Source organism: Rhinatrema bivittatum, chromosome 12 (assembly GCF_901001135.1).
Source record: "Rhinatrema bivittatum chromosome 12, aRhiBiv1.1, whole genome shotgun sequence".
Lineage (NCBI taxonomy): Eukaryota > Metazoa > Chordata > Amphibia > Gymnophiona > Rhinatrematidae > Rhinatrema > Rhinatrema bivittatum.
Window position 1 is genome coordinate 50,754,799 of NC_042626.1, and position 18,668 is coordinate 50,773,466.

The 18,668-nt window shown below is 45.2% G+C and overlaps 1 protein-coding gene across 1 annotated transcript; it reads left to right on the plus strand.

The window, feature by feature from the left end:
- The first annotated feature begins 338 nt into the window (after nt 1–338).
- Nucleotides 339–18,621, plus strand: NAGLU (N-acetyl-alpha-glucosaminidase). The gene is made up of 6 exons (XM_029574013.1): nt 339–892; nt 3,528–3,675; nt 8,168–8,314; nt 9,085–9,170; nt 13,809–14,065; nt 14,681–18,621. The coding sequence occupies exons 1-6, from the start codon at nt 468–470 to the stop codon at nt 15,889–15,891; spliced, it is 2,274 nt and encodes a 757-aa protein (XP_029429873.1). The 5' UTR covers nt 339–467; the 3' UTR covers nt 15,892–18,621.
- The last annotated feature ends 47 nt before the right edge of the window (nt 18,622–18,668 follow it).

Below are 18,668 nucleotides of genomic sequence, written 5' to 3' on the forward strand. Positions count from 1 at the left end.
AATACCCCTATCGGCCTCATAGGGTGTAAAAGAGGGAGGAGTATGGTGTTTTTTTTTCAAGTTGGTAACCCTAATATCAGGCAATGAAAAGAAAAAAATGTATCCGTAGCATCTTTAAAAACAAAATATCCCTTCTGCGTACAGCTGCTAGAGGACACTGAAAATTCAGTTTTCTTTGCCCGGCTCCGGCAAGGTTATTTCGTTTATTGGACGGGGACTTTTGGCCCTTTAAGATCAAGAGCCGGCAAGCCTGGCGCGGTGTAACTCTCGAGCCAATCAGAAGGACGGGCTGTCGTGACGCGAGGGGGAGGAGCAGCCGGGCAGTGAAGCTCCGGAAGTGGGCAGCTGTTGCCCGTGCGAGCTGCTGGTCAGCCTGCTGCGGGGGAAGAGGAGCTGACAAAGGGCTTCCTTCTTACTGCCGAGCTGCAGGGAGTCCGGGGAGGAGGGAGGGAGATCGGGATACAACCATGAGAGCTGCATCTCAGCCCCTGCTTGTCCTCTCTTGCCTGCTCCTGGTGGCGGTGGCAGTGGCAGCAGGAGGGAGGGTGTTCCCAACCCTGGCACACCTCAAGCCCCAGGCCAGCGACGAGACCCAGACCCAGGCGGTGAGGGACTTGCTGCAGAGGCTGATCGGGGCCAGGGCCAGCGAGTTTTGGGTTTCGGTGAACAGTTCCCTGGCCGGGAAGGACGGCTTGGAGACATACCAGCTAAGTTCGGGAGCCGGGGGCCAGGTACTGGTGACCGGGAGCACGGGGGTCGCTGCGGCCACCGGCCTTTACAGCTACCTGAAGTATTACTGCGGTTGCCACGTTTCCTGGTCAGGGGTCCAGATGCGGCTTCCCTCGCCCCTGCCTGCTGTCAGAGGTGTGATCACAATAACAACACCCAACAGGTAAATTGTGTCCCGGTTACACGTAGTACAGGTTTGACGTTTCCTTTCCTATATGTTGTGTACTGGAGCCTATAGAAATGCTTGCATGCATCATACATGTTGCATGTTTTCAAAGCATCACACATGCATGGATTTATGTATGCCTTCATTTATATTGTAGTGCAGACTTTGCTGTATATGCAGGGCAATTTTCAAATAGCCCTTGTAGTTGCAAACTTCTTGGAAGCTTGAAAAGCACATTTTCAAAGTAGGTGCGCTAAAAGTGTCCTGCAGAAGGGTGGCTAAATAGCACATATACATTTGAAAGTAATGGGATGCACGCTGTTTTTCTCCCCACAAATGACACAGGCCCTTGGGAATACCTCTCTTTAATGCTGGTAAAAGTACCCGCACTGTCAACTCCAACCCCAGGTGCACTTTTAGTGTCATTTGAAGGGGAGAAGTTATCACTTTGGGCTGTTTTACCCCGGTAAATGTTTTTCAAAATGATCCTCACTGTGTCTAGATAGGAGCCAAGGACTTTGTATAGATGTCCTGGGTGTTTTTTTCCAGTCCTTACTTTAACGATTTTGCATCGTGATTGCCAAAACCCTGCCCAACCAGTAATGCCAGAATAAAAGGGAAGAGGATGGGTTTTACAACTGTGATCTGGAAATGCAAAATGTTTTTGCCCATTCTCTAATATGTATTTTATAGAATCAGAAGCAATTTAAGAGGAGGATGTTTTCTTACAGCCACACCTCATCTTTTAAAGGCTTTTCTTCCTTGAGTCCCTGCTTCGCTTATTCATACAGCACCAGTGTGACACTCACAGGGGGTACTGATGCACAGCGGCACCCCTACCACCCCCGACACACACACACACCTTGCTAGTTCATGATAGCCGCTGGGGATAAGCAGAAGCTTTTAAGTGTTCTGGATACCAATGTCCCCCTTGGGAAGGAAATAAAGGGCAAAGGAAGCTTCTAATGACTGGGTTTCTTGTTTTAATTTCCAGCTGAATCATTTTAGCAGCTACTGCAGTTTTCAGGGACATCTGGTCCTGTGAAGTTAACTGCTGTGTCCTCTGTATCCCATAAAAGGAAGGATTTAATCCCATAAAAAGAAGGATATACATCCTAGGCTTTAAAATTCCATCTGATATCCATTTGTTGTTCTGAAGGCCCCTTGTATTCCCTTCTTGGCCCCTGTAATCGAACACTAGGGGGTGAAATTCTGCATGAAATTCCAGGAAATGAACAATGTTTGCTATTTATATGATGCAGTGCAAGATATGACTTTTTAAAATTTGTGTTGTTGTTTAAACTGGGCTGACAGTGTACCTTAGAGGTCAGATCACAAGGCTTTCACTCCAGAGATCCCTAACCTTATTCCCTTATCCACCACTCACTGAGTGACCTTGAGGCAGTCACTTGATTTCCTCGTACTAACTGTGACTTTGAGGAAGTCACTTAACCCCTTCACAATAAAATGTAGGCTCTCATTTGTTTGAGGAAATGGCACCAGGTGAATTCTGATTATATTTGTTGTATAAGCACAATAGCCCAAAGAAAGAAGTGAAAGAGATTGGAGAGGGACACAGTCTCAAAACTAGACCCTGAGAAGGGAGAAGAAGAAATAAAGAGAGAAAACTGTTGTAAGATTCTTTGAAGCAGCAGTTAGGTAAGATTCCCATAAAGGGAGAGAGTGATGAACCTAACCAAAGGCAGCTGATGGGTCCAATAAGATGAGAATGTAGAACAGGCTTTGGTGTTCAGCCTGACCAAAAACAGAGCAATGTGGATTTACAGGCCGGGGTCAGTCAGTGTGGACTCTCATGGACTGTCCTGCTGATGAGCTGCACAGCAGCACCCTAATTCATGATCATGCAAAAACGTGCACTGCCAGTGCTATTGTGTTCAAACACCTGCCTGAAACTGTGGGGCAGAGCCATCCACCAAGTGAGCAGGCCGCTCTGCTCAGACCATGCTGCAGCTGGTTAGTACTTGTGCCCTGCTACCCAAAACTGGCCATGGAGGTGGGAAACGCCAAGGTAGTTCATTAAAGGTAAGCTGCATTTCCTGTGGACAGACCCGACAGAGTGCGACCTCTCTCACATGCATCATCTGCAGGTCTTTCTTTTATTCTTTGCAAAATGTGGAAAATTGTCCACCGATTATGGGGGGGAACTGGTAATTGTGCAACATATTTGGAAGGTACTCCTGGGACTTTGGGCTAGACAGCAGTACGGCAATGCTGCATTATCATTTTCTCCTACCTGCGATTGCCCCCTTTTTTTTTTTTTTACCAGGGATCAGCCAAATTAACACTGACATTCTTGCTCATTAGAGAAGCTTTATGTTGGCATATAGCCGAACAGCGTCTTGGTGGACTGCTGGTGAAAACCGTATAAGAAGGGCAGAGCGACACAGTCTGATAGTGAGTATTCATGGGGGGGGGGGAGGGGATTGTGTTGTCATCCATGGGGGGACTTTGGCGATGGTCTTTGGAGAGGTGAATTCTGATATCCAACAACCCACACTTAGATGCCTCTCAACTTAGCGCTAGCAGACGCGTGCCCTCATCCCTGGCGTCCTTCTCCAAAAGTGTGATAATGGTAAACACGTTGTTCTCGCGTCTTCTTCTCCCCATCTAGGTTCCGTTACTATCAGAATGTGTGCACCGTCAGCTACTCCTTTGTCTGGTGGGACTGGGATCGCTGGGAAAAGGAGATTGACTGGATGGCTCTCAGCGGCATCAATTTACCCCTGGCATTTACCGGTCAGGAGGCCATCTGGCAGCGGGTTGAGTACTGCATGCTTTCGTTTCATTTTCACTTATTAAAACTTAATATCTCGCTTGATAGAACATGTTACCCAAGTGGCAGTACAATCATAATCATCAAAAAAAAAAAAAAATATATATATATATATATATAATTTTAAAAAACCCAACAAAACAAACAATACAGAAATTCCACAAAACTTAAAAATATAAAAACACAAAACTCCCAATCACAATTCTAGCCTCATTTCAAGAGTCTTGTTTACGTAACATTATGGGACTATCGTAATGGACTCTGAAGAGACATCAAATTAATTATTATCAAATGCCTTATTAAAGAGCCAGGACTTCACAGCTTTCCTAAACTTGGAATATATCCAATATAGAGTGAGTATCTCATGGTAAAGCATTCCATAGCAAGGAAGCTTGGAAGCTAAATGATGATTCCTTGGTGGATTCCAACCGAATAACAGATGGCAAGGGTATGTGAAGCAAATCAGCTTGAGATGAGCTTAATGCACGAAATGCAGTGTAAGGAATTAACAATTTAGAGAAATAAGATAGAAAACCAGATGAAAGAGTAGGGGAAACAATACAAAGCACTTTAAATCGGATTCTGTAAACAACTGGTAACCAGTGTAATTGTTTTAAAACTGGGGATTTATGATCGTTTTTCCGAAGGCCTGAAATCAGCCGGGCAACTGAGTGTTCTGCACCAACTGAAGATTAGAAACGCCCAACAGCAAAGAGTTACAGTGATCAATCTTTGAAATCACAAAAGCTTGAACTGCAAAGGATGAAGTTTCCTAATATATCTCAGCGAGAAAACAATATTTCTGAACAGCAGCTGAGATGAAACTGGTCAACGTGAGAGCGGAATCCAGCCGCATCCCCAAAGAAGCCACTGTAGACTTTATGGGATTAGGTGTTCCTATCATCATAGGTACTGCAACTGAAGAAAAAGACTTGGAGCCAAGCCAAACCGCCTCAGATTTTGAAGGATTTACTTGCAATAAATAGCCAGCTGGCTACCCTATTTAAACAAGCATTGAAGGTAGATAAGTCTATAGCATTCTTCCAATTGAAAAAGGCTGTTATCTGTAAATCGTCCACATAGAAAGAGGGACGAAAACCCATGTCCTGGATCATAGTGGCCAAAGAGACAAAAATATTAAACAGTAAGGGAGACAAAGTGGAGCCCTGTGGGATTTCTAGAAATTCTTATCATCCCATTCCACTTGGAAAGAGCCCTCTGAGAGGGAGAGAGGAAAACCAAGTCAAGGCCTCGTCTGCAATGCCAGTTTCATGTAATCTAGAAAAAAGTAAGTAATGATTGACAGTTTCACATGCTGCGCTCCTGATTTTTAATGTTTCCAAACGGACTCTGATATCATTGACCAAAGAAAGAAGAGCTGTGTCAGTACTGTGTGCCCTCCGAAAACCTGACTGGCAGGGATGAAGAACACTGGCCTTGCAGACAAAATCACTTAACAGGTGGAAAACCAGCTTCTCAGTTATTGACAAAATGGGTAAATTAGGAACTGGTCTGAAACCTCTGTAGGATCCACTGTTTTTTGTTTCTTTTGTAGCAATGGCTGAACCATTGCCTTTTTTAACGGATGGGGGAAAATATTATGTAGTTAATGATGAAACTATATAATAACTGCTAATGGAGCAGTCAGGTCCACACCAGAATTTGATAGTAATTTGAAATTAAAGGATCTAATTTAGAAGTAGTAAGACAAATAGATTTTAAAAGGAAATTCACCCCAGCTGTAGAAGTAGAATTAAATGCCAGTAATAGAGAGACAGAACCGTCAAATTCTTGTACAACTGAAGTCTGAGCTAACCCAGGGAAGTTATTGTTTTAATTTTGTCAAAGAAATGCAACACAAATTTCTCAGCAGAACAAGAGGTCAGATTTGGAGGACATGGAGCTGGTTGATTAGCCATTTTAGAATCAAACAGAATTAATTGTTTCAAATGATAATCTGCAGATATAAGTCTATTAAAAATAAGCTTTATTTTAGCTGCTAAAATAGCCTGGTGATAAGACTTAAGAACATGCCATACTGGGTCAGACCAAGGGTCCATCAAGCCCAGGATCCTGTTTCCAACAGTGGCCAATCCAGGCCATAAGAACCTGGCAAGTACCCAAAAACTAAGACTTATTTGCTTCTCCCCACTTCTTTTTATTTAAGATAGATTTATCTTTCCTCCATATCCGTCTAAAACAGCGAACCTGTTTAAAATAATGAAGTCTAGAACAGGTAGATGTGAATCTGTTATTTACTCTTTCGGATAGTAGAAAGACTAGGGGGCACTCCATGAAGTTAGCATGTGGCACATTTAAAACTAATCAGAGAAACTTCTTCTTCACTCAACACACAATTAAACTCTGGAATTTGTTGCCAGAGGATGTGGTTAGTGCAGTTAGTGTAGCTGTGTTTAAAAAAGGATTGGATAAGTTCTTTGAGGAGAAGTCCATTACCTGCTATTAATTAATTTGACTTAGAAAATAGCCACTGCTATTACTAGCAACGGTAACATGGAATAGACTTAGTTTTTGGGTACTTGCCAGGTTCTTATGGCCTGGATTGGCCACTGTTGGAAACAGGATGCTGGGCTTGATGGACCTTTGGTCTGACCCAGTATGGCATGCTGACCCAGTATGGTATGCTCTTATGTTCTTCATCACTGTTGGCATGCTTTATTGCTTGCAAAGGGGCAAACCCCTTTGACTTGCGCCCTTTCGACGCACGATCCGCCAGCAGTGATCTGTCACTGGTAGCAATGATGTTTTAAAGTTCTGGGGCGGACGTGACATCAGGGGTCCAACGGAGGAGAAACCCGCCCACCAGAACGCCACTTGCAGACGGCAGCCAGCAAAGGCAGCTCTCAGCAAATGATGCCTCATACTCAGTCCAGTTTATGTCCAGTTGGAAGAGAGGGATTGCTTCCTGTCCTCTTTGTGGTGGCCGAGATGGTCTGTGGCTAAAGAAACTTGAATGACCAGCAGTGGTTTCTAATGGGAGAGTAACGAGAGAATTGCAATTTAGCAAGCTCTAAACTTATCAGCTTGTGCTTCTGTGATATTTACATTAATTTGGACTCCTTTACATCCACATTTCTGCCCCATTCAGATGCATTTTTGGGTGGGTTAGTGGGGAGGTTCCCAAACTCTGGGATTACAAGAATAATTAGTATTAGGAGATTGCCAAGGTAGGAACTGAAATGTGAATTTCCAGCATGGCGCAGAGCAGGGGTTCTCAGCCCGGTCCTCAGGACACATCTAGCCAGTTAACTTTTCAGGATATACACACTGAATATGCATGAGGCAGATTTGCATAAATGCAGGCAATGCATGCAGATTTATTTCATGCATATTGACTGTGGATATCCTGAAAGTTGACTGGCTAGGTGCGTCCTGAGGACCACTGCCACAGAATAAAGTAGCCATGTTTAAACCAGGTGAGATGGTGGAGACAAAAGCAGTAATGGGAATTTGGGAATGCTGGGGAGAAGCACAGGGATCAGTAGCATGAGGAAGCGAGAGGGACGCCTGAGATCAGCTGGAAGCAGCTTGAGAAGAGACTGGATGGGCCCAATGGTCCCCATCTGCCGTCATGCCCCGTGTTCCTATGATGGCTTTAGATCTGATTTTTCCCAGCAATGAATGCCAGATGCCATGGCTCAGCTGGAGGTTTTAGCTTTCTGCTGGTATATGGCCAGAAACTGTCTCGTTTTAAGAAACAACTGTGCCTGAGACCTTGTCTTAAAGGGTTAAACTGTATGACCCTCTGGGGGGGGGTTCTGTCTCTCGCCTTGAGCTACCTCTGCAAAGGTAAGAGATCATAGAGCGGGCTGCAAGTCCTATAACGTAAATAAATAATAATAAAGTAAAATAGTAATGAGTCGGCTTCATGGTGGCACGGGTGACTTAGCTGGCGTCCAAGCTCTCTGTTTTACAAACTGTCCGTTAGCTGTATGCTGGGGAAACGGGAAACATAACACAGTAAATGTCAGCAAATACGGACCATATGCCTCCCGCCTCCCCAGTTTTCCTGGCCTGGTGACCGCCACATCCAGTCGGGTTTTCCAGGGGACAAATTTCCGTACATCTCCTGTTTGTTCCTGTCGGATCTCCCGGGTCCACCAGCGCAGGCTGCGGGAGCCTTCCTGCAGTTTCTTCTTGGGTTGGGTCTCATTTCCCGCCTTGGAAGCTTGATGTAGCCGTGCCTCTCCCTGTGCAGGTTTGGCTTTCTACTCTCTCCTCCTGCCCTTCCCACCAGGGCCGTCTGTAGGCTGCTATGAACAGTGAAAAAGGAAACAGAGGCAGCCCAAAATGTCCTTTCTGGGTGAGACAGAAAAGCAGGATCCGACTTTAGAAATATTTATTTGAGCAGCCTTCAGCCAAATGTGATGGTGCTGTTTGAGCACCTGGACAGCACACACCGTGTAGTCAGGGAAGGAGAAATGAGGTTTTTATTTTCACTGTGACTTTCCTTTCAGGTTTACCTAACGTTGGGGCTCAACCAGTCTGAAATCGATGACTACTTCACTGGGCCTGCCTTTTTAGCTTGGGGTCGGATGGGGAACATTCACACCTGGGCTGGTCCGCTGCCCCTGTCCTGGCACTTAAAGCAGCTGTACTTACAGGTAACTCGACTTAGGGATGCCCTGTGCTCCCACCCTGTCTGGTATCAGGAAGGTGTCCACATTAAAGGAGAAGATAAAAAGATAGTTTTTTGTTTCAGCCAGGTGACAGTACCTGCCTGACCGGATAACATCTTCAACTCAAGCATGCTTTGTGTTCGGGGATCCTGTTGCCACTGGGAGCGGCAGCAGCAGAGGAGTCAGTGAAATTAACCTGTTTCTCCTCTTTCTACAAAACAGGGTGTGCTTGCACCCCCGCCATCCACGCCCAGTGCTCGAGGTCAAGCGCGGGGATTGAGTCTGACAGACCAGGCTATGGGACAGCTCCCTGGGTGCTTTCCATTAATCTGCATGAAGCCCATCATCTCTCATGTGGCCTCCCACCACATCCTTCCCATAGCTGCTTCCCATCGCCCTCCCCTCCTCCTGGCTGTGCTCACCAGCCTGTGTCTCTCTTTCTTCCTACATAGACTGTAGCCCTTCTGGGGAAGGAAGCTGCAATCTGCTGTACTTGTGTTAATCATTCGTTGTACACCTGCATGGTTAACTATCTGTGTACACTGTGTGCAATGACAACACTCAGAGTAAATCAGCTGACCAAAATATGCAGCCAAGCTGAACAGCTTCTTTTCTGAGGGATGTTGGACTCCAGAATGCTGTGTTCTGTGTAGACCAAGCCAGCCCATTCATCTGTGGGTGAGGGGAGAGAGGGAAGTTTTCAGGGTTTGGCCATGGTTTCCCTTGTTTCACCAGCTGTTTTTTCTTGACACCAGTACAGGATTCTGGGGAGAATGAGGTCGCTGGGGATGATGCCTGTCCTCCCAGCCTTCGCAGGACACATGCCCCGTGGCATTCTAAGGTAAGCCAAGGTTTCAAACCACTATTACCTGATAACCTCTCCCCCACCCTACCTGGTGTGGTGACAGACTTCCATATCTAAGCTTCTGTGCCCTGCTTTGTGCGGTGAACGTATACAAGATGGCAAGTCGCTGGCATGCTGAGACGGAGTTGAAAACAGAGCTGTCCATTATGGTGTGAAGTTGCTAGTCCCAGCTTTGATTGTCAGACACAAATATAAGAATGTGGGGACCGGATGAATGGTGCATGGCTGTGGAGTTCTTCACTGGGGAATGGTTAAAAAAATGTACTTTATATAGAGGAGCAGTTTTCCACTGTCTGTATGTTGGGATAAAGGGCTATGCGGACTTTCTACCTGCCAGTTCTGAAAGCGAAAGCACGTGTGGACTTTCTACCCATGGCCTTTGCACCGGGAAAGCTCCACGCAGAGATTTGCCAGTGCCAGCTACGCGCATCCCTTTCCTCCCCCCTGGGAACGCCCCCCCCCCCCCCCTCAGCGCGTTGTGGAACAATGTGTGGACGATATTCAGACAGTTGAGTGACGTGGGTAAAATGCTTTCAAGCTTGGTCTGTCCGAGTCCAGCCGAAGTACTACGCAAGCAACAAGTCATAACGCGATGATTATAGAGCTAGGATCAATGGCAACAAAAGGTCCTACTTTATGAAATGCATTAGGAAAGCGGGCTACAATTCGAAGGGGGTATTCGGAGCTGCAAAGGAATTCACCAACGCCCCAAGAAATTCCTCTCCTGATCAGATAGGACCATCCGATACCGTTTAGCTGTGATAGTGATTTGAATCGCTTTTCCTTGAAAGTTGCCGAACTTGCCGACACTTCGATCTCTGTGCCGATTTTGTATTCCAATATTTCCCAAACAACTGATCCATGCTGGGCCTAGTCTTGAGATTGTTCCAGGAAAAGAGAGATATCGGGTCATTTCCTTACTGAATCCATTGTGGTGCCCTCTGAACATTTGTTATGTTCTGGTATTAAAGGCAGCAAGAGATGCCCTCACACTTTCGCTTGCTATCCTTCTGAATACGTCTCTTACGCAAGGAGTAATCTCTCAGTCAGACCTTTTTTGAAAAAAAACCCAGCCTTAACCCATTAGATCTCACTAATTTTAGGCCCGTTTCATCCTTTATCCTTCCTGCCTAAAATACTAGAAACTGACGTGTTAAGGCAACTAACTTGACTTCATAGAGGGCAAACAAACTTTGGATTCTCATCAGTACGGATTCAGAAAATCTTTAAGCTCTGAATTACTGATAGTCTGTCTTCTGGACACGCTCAGAAGAAGCCAGGATGGAGGAAATAGTTATATGTTGATTTCTTTAGATATTTTGTCAGCCTTCGATACAGTACACCAGGCTTCTTTAATTGACACTACTGTGTCAATTAAACGAATGTGGAATAACCGGTGCAGTGCTGGTGTGGTTTGAATTGTACCTTTCTGACCGCACATAAGGGAAAATTGGGAATGGTTGCACACGGTGGTCTCCTATGAAAATGGGGGTTCCACAGGGCTCAGCCTTATCGTCTGTGCTTTTCACTGTATACCTCTCCCCCCCCCCCCATATGCAACATTCTCGCAGGCCTATGTGAAGGGTATTAACTGTACACAGACGATGTAGAGTTTTGTTTGTCTGTATTCAACTCAATGGTCATCTACATCCGAACTAGTACAAATTTATCAAACTACAATCAGAAAAATGGCTTTTCTTCAATAAATGAGCTCTGAATTTATCCCAGACGCAGTTTGCACTCATCCAGAGACCACATTCCAAACTTCAATGCACCTCAATTACTTTTGATGCTCTAACATTTCTCTATGTCTGTATATAAAAAGCCTGGGGTGTAGGGATTGATTCTGACTTCTCCTTTTGTCCTCGTATTAAATCTGTCATAAAAGCTGGTTTCTATAAACTGAGAGTCCACTGCGGATTAAAACACCTACTGGACAAATCTGATTTTCATACAGTAATCCAAGCTTCGATTTTACCCATGATTAGCGACTGTAACTCTGTGGGGCCGATGCAATATAGTGCGCTCAGCGTAGTGCACAGCTTGATGTGTGGTAGGACATGCAATAATGGGATTAGCGCGTCCAAACCAGTGCATAGCTAATAGCGCTCATCACATCACTTTCCTAATGCTATTGCTCCTGATGCAAAAAAATCACTGTGCGCCTGACGCACACATTTTAACACGCAAAAATGATTGCCAGCCCCAGAGCAGGCGTTAAGTCTTGACGCACCCCAAGCCTCAACAAAAAAGCAAAACACACTGCTTTTCTGTGGTTCCTCCTACTTAATATTGTCACGAAACTGAATAGGAGGAACCACAGAAAGCTGCATCGCAGAAAAAAAAAAAGACTTGACAGTGGTCAGGTTAGGAAAACGGACGCCCAATTTACAAGCGTCTGTTTTCTTAACCCATGGCTGTGAGCGGGTTAGAAAAACAGGTGCTTGTAAATTGAGCGTCCATTTTCCTATCCTGCGCACAGCCATGTCTCCTAGGCGTCTGATGCCTTGGACGCGCTAGGGATGCACAATTTATCCCTAGCACGTCCCTTTTAAAGCGGAAGCTCATTAAAATATGCCATTGCGCATCCAGGAGATGTGGCTGTGTGCGTGTTAAAAAAAAAAAAAAAAAATGCTCAATAAGAGCGCCCGTTTTACCTTGCAGCTTATCGATTCGGGCCCTGGAGGTCTTGGCCTTCCAGCAGTGACTTTAAAACCGTTACAGCTTCTGCTAAATTCAGCTGCATGTCTTATCACAGGAAGCAATCAGAGAGAGCCCATTTCCCCTGCGCTTATCGACTTACCCTGGCTTTCTTTCAGCCAATATGATGAATATAATATTGGCATGACTGTCTTTAAGTTAGAGCTTATTAACGACTCTCCATGGTTTAATGCTCTAATATGCATTTATTGCCCCATCTGTTCTTTAAGATCCTCTCAGAAGGCGAACCTTCTGTTTGACAGGCACGTCTTGTGGAGACAAACTGCTTTCTCTGTTGTGGCTACCGCACTCTGGAATTCACTACCTGAAGCATCGCGTTTTATCAGACCGTGTAAAGATCTTTAAATCAATGTTGAAGACACATCTCTTTAAACAAGTCTATTGTTGACTAGGACCAGTGCATTCGTCCTTAGACTGCAGTTTTTGAGATGGCTTTATTGGTCGAAGAAATCATGTTTTCAAATTTCTGTCTTGTATGTGAGTGTATTTTATGTGTGTTACCTCCTGTGCATCACTTAGTGCGTAATGCATAAGTGATAAATACATGTTAATAAAAGACAAAAGATCTTAAATTATGTTTAAGGGACACTGCACACTTTTAGCTGAGGAGTTTCTTAGCCAAAAAAAGTTTCTTTGCTCTTTTTTCAGCTGTAATCAATTTCAGCTGCAATTTTGGCTTCCTACCTCAAGGGGCCGCTAAAGACCTACTCAAAAATCTCACTTCTTGTCTCTGGCATTCTGAATAAAATGGTTTTCTTCCTTCTACCTCCTTTAAATTAATCATATTTTGGAATGAAGGTATCTGATGGTGGCTAACTGGCCTACAGTTCAAAGAACAGTCTTACACTTTCATTTAAAAAAAATCATCCATCCAGTGGATTTCAATTAAACTTTTAGACTTTGCCCCATTCTTATTATTCACTTCCCAAAAATGTCCCTCAAAATAACGACTGACGATTGTTTGTTCTGAGATATTTGGGGCATTTTGCTAACATGATACAAAGAACTGTTAATAAATATACGAGCCCTCCATGTTTAAATTCAGTTCAGCCTACTGTATGTATCACTTGGATGAAGGAAAAATGGAGTTGCTAAAGCTATCCCTTATGTCAACTGTCACACCTGGGAACTCTCCAGGTGTGACCAGAGACTTGGATTTCAATGAAATCTGAGTCTCTAGAGACATTTGGGAAATCTCCAGATGCTGGCCAGGCCCCTCCCCTTCTGTTCTACGCAGGCTGCCTGAGAAGGGCAAGAAACAGGAGGGAATGGTCTGGATTAGGAAGCAGAGTCTCTCTTCTTTCTTCTGCTCTATCCCCTCAAACTTCACCCTTTCCCTTTTTCTTTCCTGCAAGACAGGAGGGGAGGCCCTGGATTAAGATGCAGAGTCTGCTCCAGCCCCAGTCTCACCCCCTTGCCTCCTGTTCCATGCACACTGCCTGGGAAGGGAGGGGAGAGACTTGAAGTAGGAAGCAGAAGATTGTTCTCTGTTGAGTGAGATTGGTTGCAAGAACCCTGTGTGCCCATGCCTAGGGACAGGGAGAGCACTGGGGGTCAGGGAAGGGGAAGAATGCTGGCATTGGTCTTGGGGGAGGGAGAGTGTAGGCATCAGGCTTGAGAATAGAGCAGAAAGTGCTGGGGGTCATCCCTAAAGGGGAAGAAAACAGAGAGAACATGCGTGTGTGTGTGTGTGTGTGTGGCGGGGGGAGTGGAAGAGGAAATTTAATGTACAACCCCCAATCCATCGTCAGGGTGACCACAACTCAAAAGCTCTTATGTATTTTAGTGGTGATGCAGTAATTTGTGTAACTATTCCTGTGGTGCTCTGCACACAGGCTCTGGACAGGTGTGTGTCTCATCTCTTCAGTCTGTACGTCCCTTTGTTGCTTTCAGGGTGTTTCCCAATGTCAATGTGACCAGGCTTGGGGGCTGGGCAGGCTTTGACTGCACCTACTCCTGCAGCTACCTGCTGGACCCTGAGGATGCCATGTTCCAGGTGATAGGAGCCCTGTTCATGAAAGAGCTGACCAGGGAATTTGGGACCGATCACATCTACAATGCTGACACCTTCAACGAGATGTGCCCCACTTCCTCAGACCCCACTTACCTCTCTGGAATTAGTGCCGCCATCTATAAATCAATGACAGCAGGTAACATCAGTGCAGGAGGAAAACAATCTGTGATCTACATGTTAGAGTGGCAACAATTCCAAGATGTGGGTTCAAATCCTACTCCCCCCTACTTTTGTTTTAATTGGTTAATAATGGTAACATTTTATTCCTTCTTTTCCCCTTTGGAAGTTGTCGTACAAATCCGGCCCTAACATTGGTGACTAGATTTCCATCCCAGAAGTGGTTGCACGTGGTGGTGGGTTTTTTGTTTTTTTTTTGTTTGCTTTTTACAATGCATTGTAATTCATGAAACCTGATGGGGGTCCTGTTTGGATGAAAGGCACTGTATAAATCTAAATGACTAATTTCAGTTTTTATAATGATTCCTTCATCCTCCATTGACACACCGGCACTCTGGTGTAGGGGTGTTTGCCCTGGCTGTGAATGTTGCTTTGCACATTGCATGAAACCAAAGTATTAATATTTTTGCCCAGGGTCACACAGAGTGAATGGTAGGGTGGGAGAACTGGACTTTTTTTTAAAACCTTTTATACAGTGTTGACATCTCCTCTCTCATTTCTTTTTGTCTAGTTTGATGCCTCCCACCTTTGTCATTCCCAAATATAATTTGTCTTTGTTTTGGTCTGTTTGCAGTGGATCCCGATGCCATTTGGTTGTTGCAGGGCTGGATCTTCTTCAATTCGCCCAGCTTCTGGAAACCGGCCCAGGCTCGGGCTTTGCTTCTCGGCGCGCCCCTTGGGAAGATCATTGTCCTGGATCTGTTTGCCGAGACCGCACCGGTTTACCTCCGAATGGAGTCCTTCTATGGCCAACCCTTCATATGGTGCCTGCTGCACAACTTTGGGGGAAACCACGGCATGTTCGGGAGCGTGGAGAGCATCAACAATGGACCGTTCGCAGCCATGAATTTTCCCAATTCTTCCATGGTGGGCACCGGCCTGACCCCTGAAGGCATTGAGCAAAATGATATGATCTATGAACTAATGAACGAGATAGGCTGGAGTGACAAGGCCTTCAACCTTTCCCAGTGGATAACTTGGTATGCAGTAAGACGCTATGGAAGCCAAAATGCCCAGGCTGTAACCGCCTGGCATCTGCTCTTACGCAGCGTGTACAACTGCACGGTGCTGTGGAAGAACCACAACCAGAATCCGCTGGTCCACCGCCCGCACCTGAAGATGAACACCAATGTGTGGTACAACAGGAGCGATGTCTACGAAGCTTGGCGGCTGCTGCAGAATGCGTCCGCCGAGCTGGCTGGGAGCCCGACCTTTCTCTATGACCTGGTTGACATCACGAGGGAGGCGGTCCAGCAGCTGGTGACGCAGTATTACCTGGAAATTCAGCAGGCATATGTGGCTCAGTCACTTCCTGACCTGCTGACCGTGGGTGGGGTTCTTGTCTACGATCTCATTCCAGAACTGGACGCTCTGTTGTCCAGTCAGACCCATTTCTTGCTTGGTCGCTGGCTGCAAGAGGCTCGAACTATGGCTACGAGTGAGCAAGAAGCCGCTCTCTTTGACATGAATGCTAGGAATCAATTAACTCTTTGGGGTCCAACGGGCAACATTTTAGATTACGCTAACAAAGAGTTTGGAGGACTGGTTGGTGATTATTACGGTATGCGCTGGGGTTTGTTCGTGAGCAGCCTCGTGGAGAGCCTCAACACCGGCAAACCCTTCCACCAAGATGAGTTTAACCAAGTTGTCTTCCAGGTTGAGAAGGGCTTCATTTATAACCAGAAGCAGTATCCAACCAGTCCCATAGGAAATACGGTCCAGATTGTGAAAAGGATCTTCCTTAAATATCATCCAAATTCAAAGAAATTATACAGAAAGTTTTAAAGGGAATTAAATCGGTTCTTCATGTTTCAACTTTTTTTCTTTTCTGAGCTGTTTCCTGTTGCTTAAAATTTGCAGTAAGGTAAGAGGTGCTGTGAGTGAAGTCTTATTGCAGGAAGCCATGGCTCTGGGCAGAGCCCGTTCCAGCCACCTTGTCTCCACGGCACAGAGACCTCTTTCACGCCATGTGTCACCTTGCCATCCTGCACCATCCTCCTTGCTCTTGTGGAGTTTCTGTATCACTTCTCGTCTTGATAGGTTTGTTGAGTTTTACGTCCTGGGCAGAAGAGAGGGACAAACCTGCTGTACAGACTACGCAGGTAGAGATTGGTGAAAAAATTCTCAGACCTTTGCCACTAAGAGGTCAGAGAATAGGTTAACTGGAAGCTGTTTTTTAAGACCTTCCATAAGGTCCGCATAGTGATTAAGAGCTTGTGGAGGCCATGAAGCAATAGGACGTGAATCAAACCTTTTTATCCAGTTGGAGATTAGACTTCTTTTGTATGTATACTGCACTCCATGGATCTCTTGTCTTCTCTCACTCTAACCATCTAGATCCCCCTCTGTCCTGCTGGATGGAAATGTTTTAGCCAGACCTGTAGCATTTTGAACCACAAAAGAGCCAAATTCAGTGAGTGAGTGACTGGTGATTGATCGTCCAGGTGTTCATACAATCTCCCCCCTTCCTCTGCCTATTGAGATGTTGCTGTGTTTGTTTTTTTTTTTTTTAAAGAGGAGGCTTTAATTTTATTCAACCCCTTTGTTTCTCTGGTGGGCCCCTTGAGGTGAGGCTAGAAAATGCAAAAAGAAGTAGTTGCCATTTGAATAATTGCTTTCGTGGCTCAGTGCCTAAAATCTGCAGAGTCATTACCTTCATGTAAGAGTTAGACATGAACAAATATTGTCAGGGCAATCGGTGCTTATTATATATCATTTTCAAAACACACAAACTGCAGATAATCACGTCACCGTGCCAAAGAGAAGACGACCAAGCCATTCTTCATGCCCTCAGTTTCCCAACCGAACATTTTATATCAATTTAAATATTGGAGTGTGCAACGTGCATTTTGTTAGTGGTGGCTGCTCATGTTTCCAGTCAGTGTTCAGTATCAATGCCACCCAGTACTTAATTAAGTTGACTTAGAGAATAGCCACTGCTAGTGCTGTAGCATGGGATCTTCTTAGTGTTTGGGTAATTGCCAGGTACTTGTGGCCTGGTTTTGGCCTCTGCTGGAAACAGGATGCTGGGCTTGATGGATCCTTGGTCTGACCCAGTTGACAACTTCTCATGTCATTCTTAGGCAACCTAAAAAGGGGCACAGATTCTTGGGAAATGGAAGCCTTTGGGTGACTTGCAAGAGCTTTTACCATGGCTTTGAGGTCTATGGATGGGGCCAGCCAGAGGCTCAGTGCAGTGCCGTTTTCAGGGTCTGGGTTGAATTTTGGATTTCTTACCCCCATTTTCCACTTGATACTGAAGGCAGCTAACAGCATTATTAGACTTCAGGAATGACAAGTCCTGTCCTATAGTAAATGATAGCAGGAAACGACCCAGGTGCTCCATTCAGTCTCCCTAGCCAGCTTATTTATTTGTTTAGGGTGGTAACTGCCACTCCATGCAGATTACACCACTTAACACGGGTTCCCCCTTTTTTCTTCATTTCTATCCTTTTAACCACTAGGGATAAAGTGCTGCAGAGTCTGTGCAGTTCAGGGTTGGTGTGAAGTATATGGAGACACAGAATGACTCAAGCTTAAGTGGCTTCCTGAGGCAATGGGAGATATTGATTTGCCCCAGGCTAAAAGCATGGTAGTTGGGGGCAGTGGCATTTGAACCCTGGTTTCTCTGGTTCTCAGCCCAATGCTTGCAACCACTAGGTCGTTCCATCTCCAGTTTTCTCCCGGGCCAGGTCTTTCGTTCCCTGGAGTAGGGGAGGCATTCCAGGGCTATTGCTCACTAGTGACACCTGCTGGCTGGATGTTGGGTGCACGTGCACTGGGCTCCAGAGAAAGATGCAGTCTGTGGCTCCCGGCCAAGGTGCAATGACTGGGCTGGGGGGCAGGGGAATGCAACATATTGGGGAAAATCTCTGCTAGTTACAATTGAAGGCTCATGGCACTGTTGGTAAATAACAGAGAGTGCCAATTTGAGTTGGTAGTGTAAAGGAGCAGGGAAACCCCCCATGTGCCAAAACAAAAATAATCTGTCTTTCTAAAACGCTCATTTTTGCAGAGCTCTAATTCAGCAATGCCTTTAGAACAAGGGAGAGGGAATCTGCACAGCTCAGTTACTTGACAGTCCAGGCCTGGAGTGGAGATTCCCTGATCTAGAGATTTTGAATACGAAGGGATTCTCTGTTTCTATTTGTTTTTGTTCTTCCCCCAGCAGAAATGCACAATTAGCGTCTGCCAGGAACGAGGGTGACTTTTTGCAGAAGGCGGTGAAATAGCAGCAACTCTGGATTAAGTAGAAAGATACAGCAGCACAATTATTTCAAAACCAAAGAAAGGGAAGAGATTTTGGTTCGAATATTTAGGTTAATTATTGTAATGAGATTTTATATATTCATTTGTATAATATTTTTCTAGACATGGATCATATTTTTATACTGTTAAATCTTTATTAACTGTACCAAGGTTTCATGATGTGTTTTCTAATACGTTTATGTTTTGTCAGGTCATTGGCTAGAATGGGATCACATACTGAGGATTTTTTTAAAATAAAACTGATGACTGTTAACAATGAGAGAAGGATTCCTGTACTTATACATATCAACAGA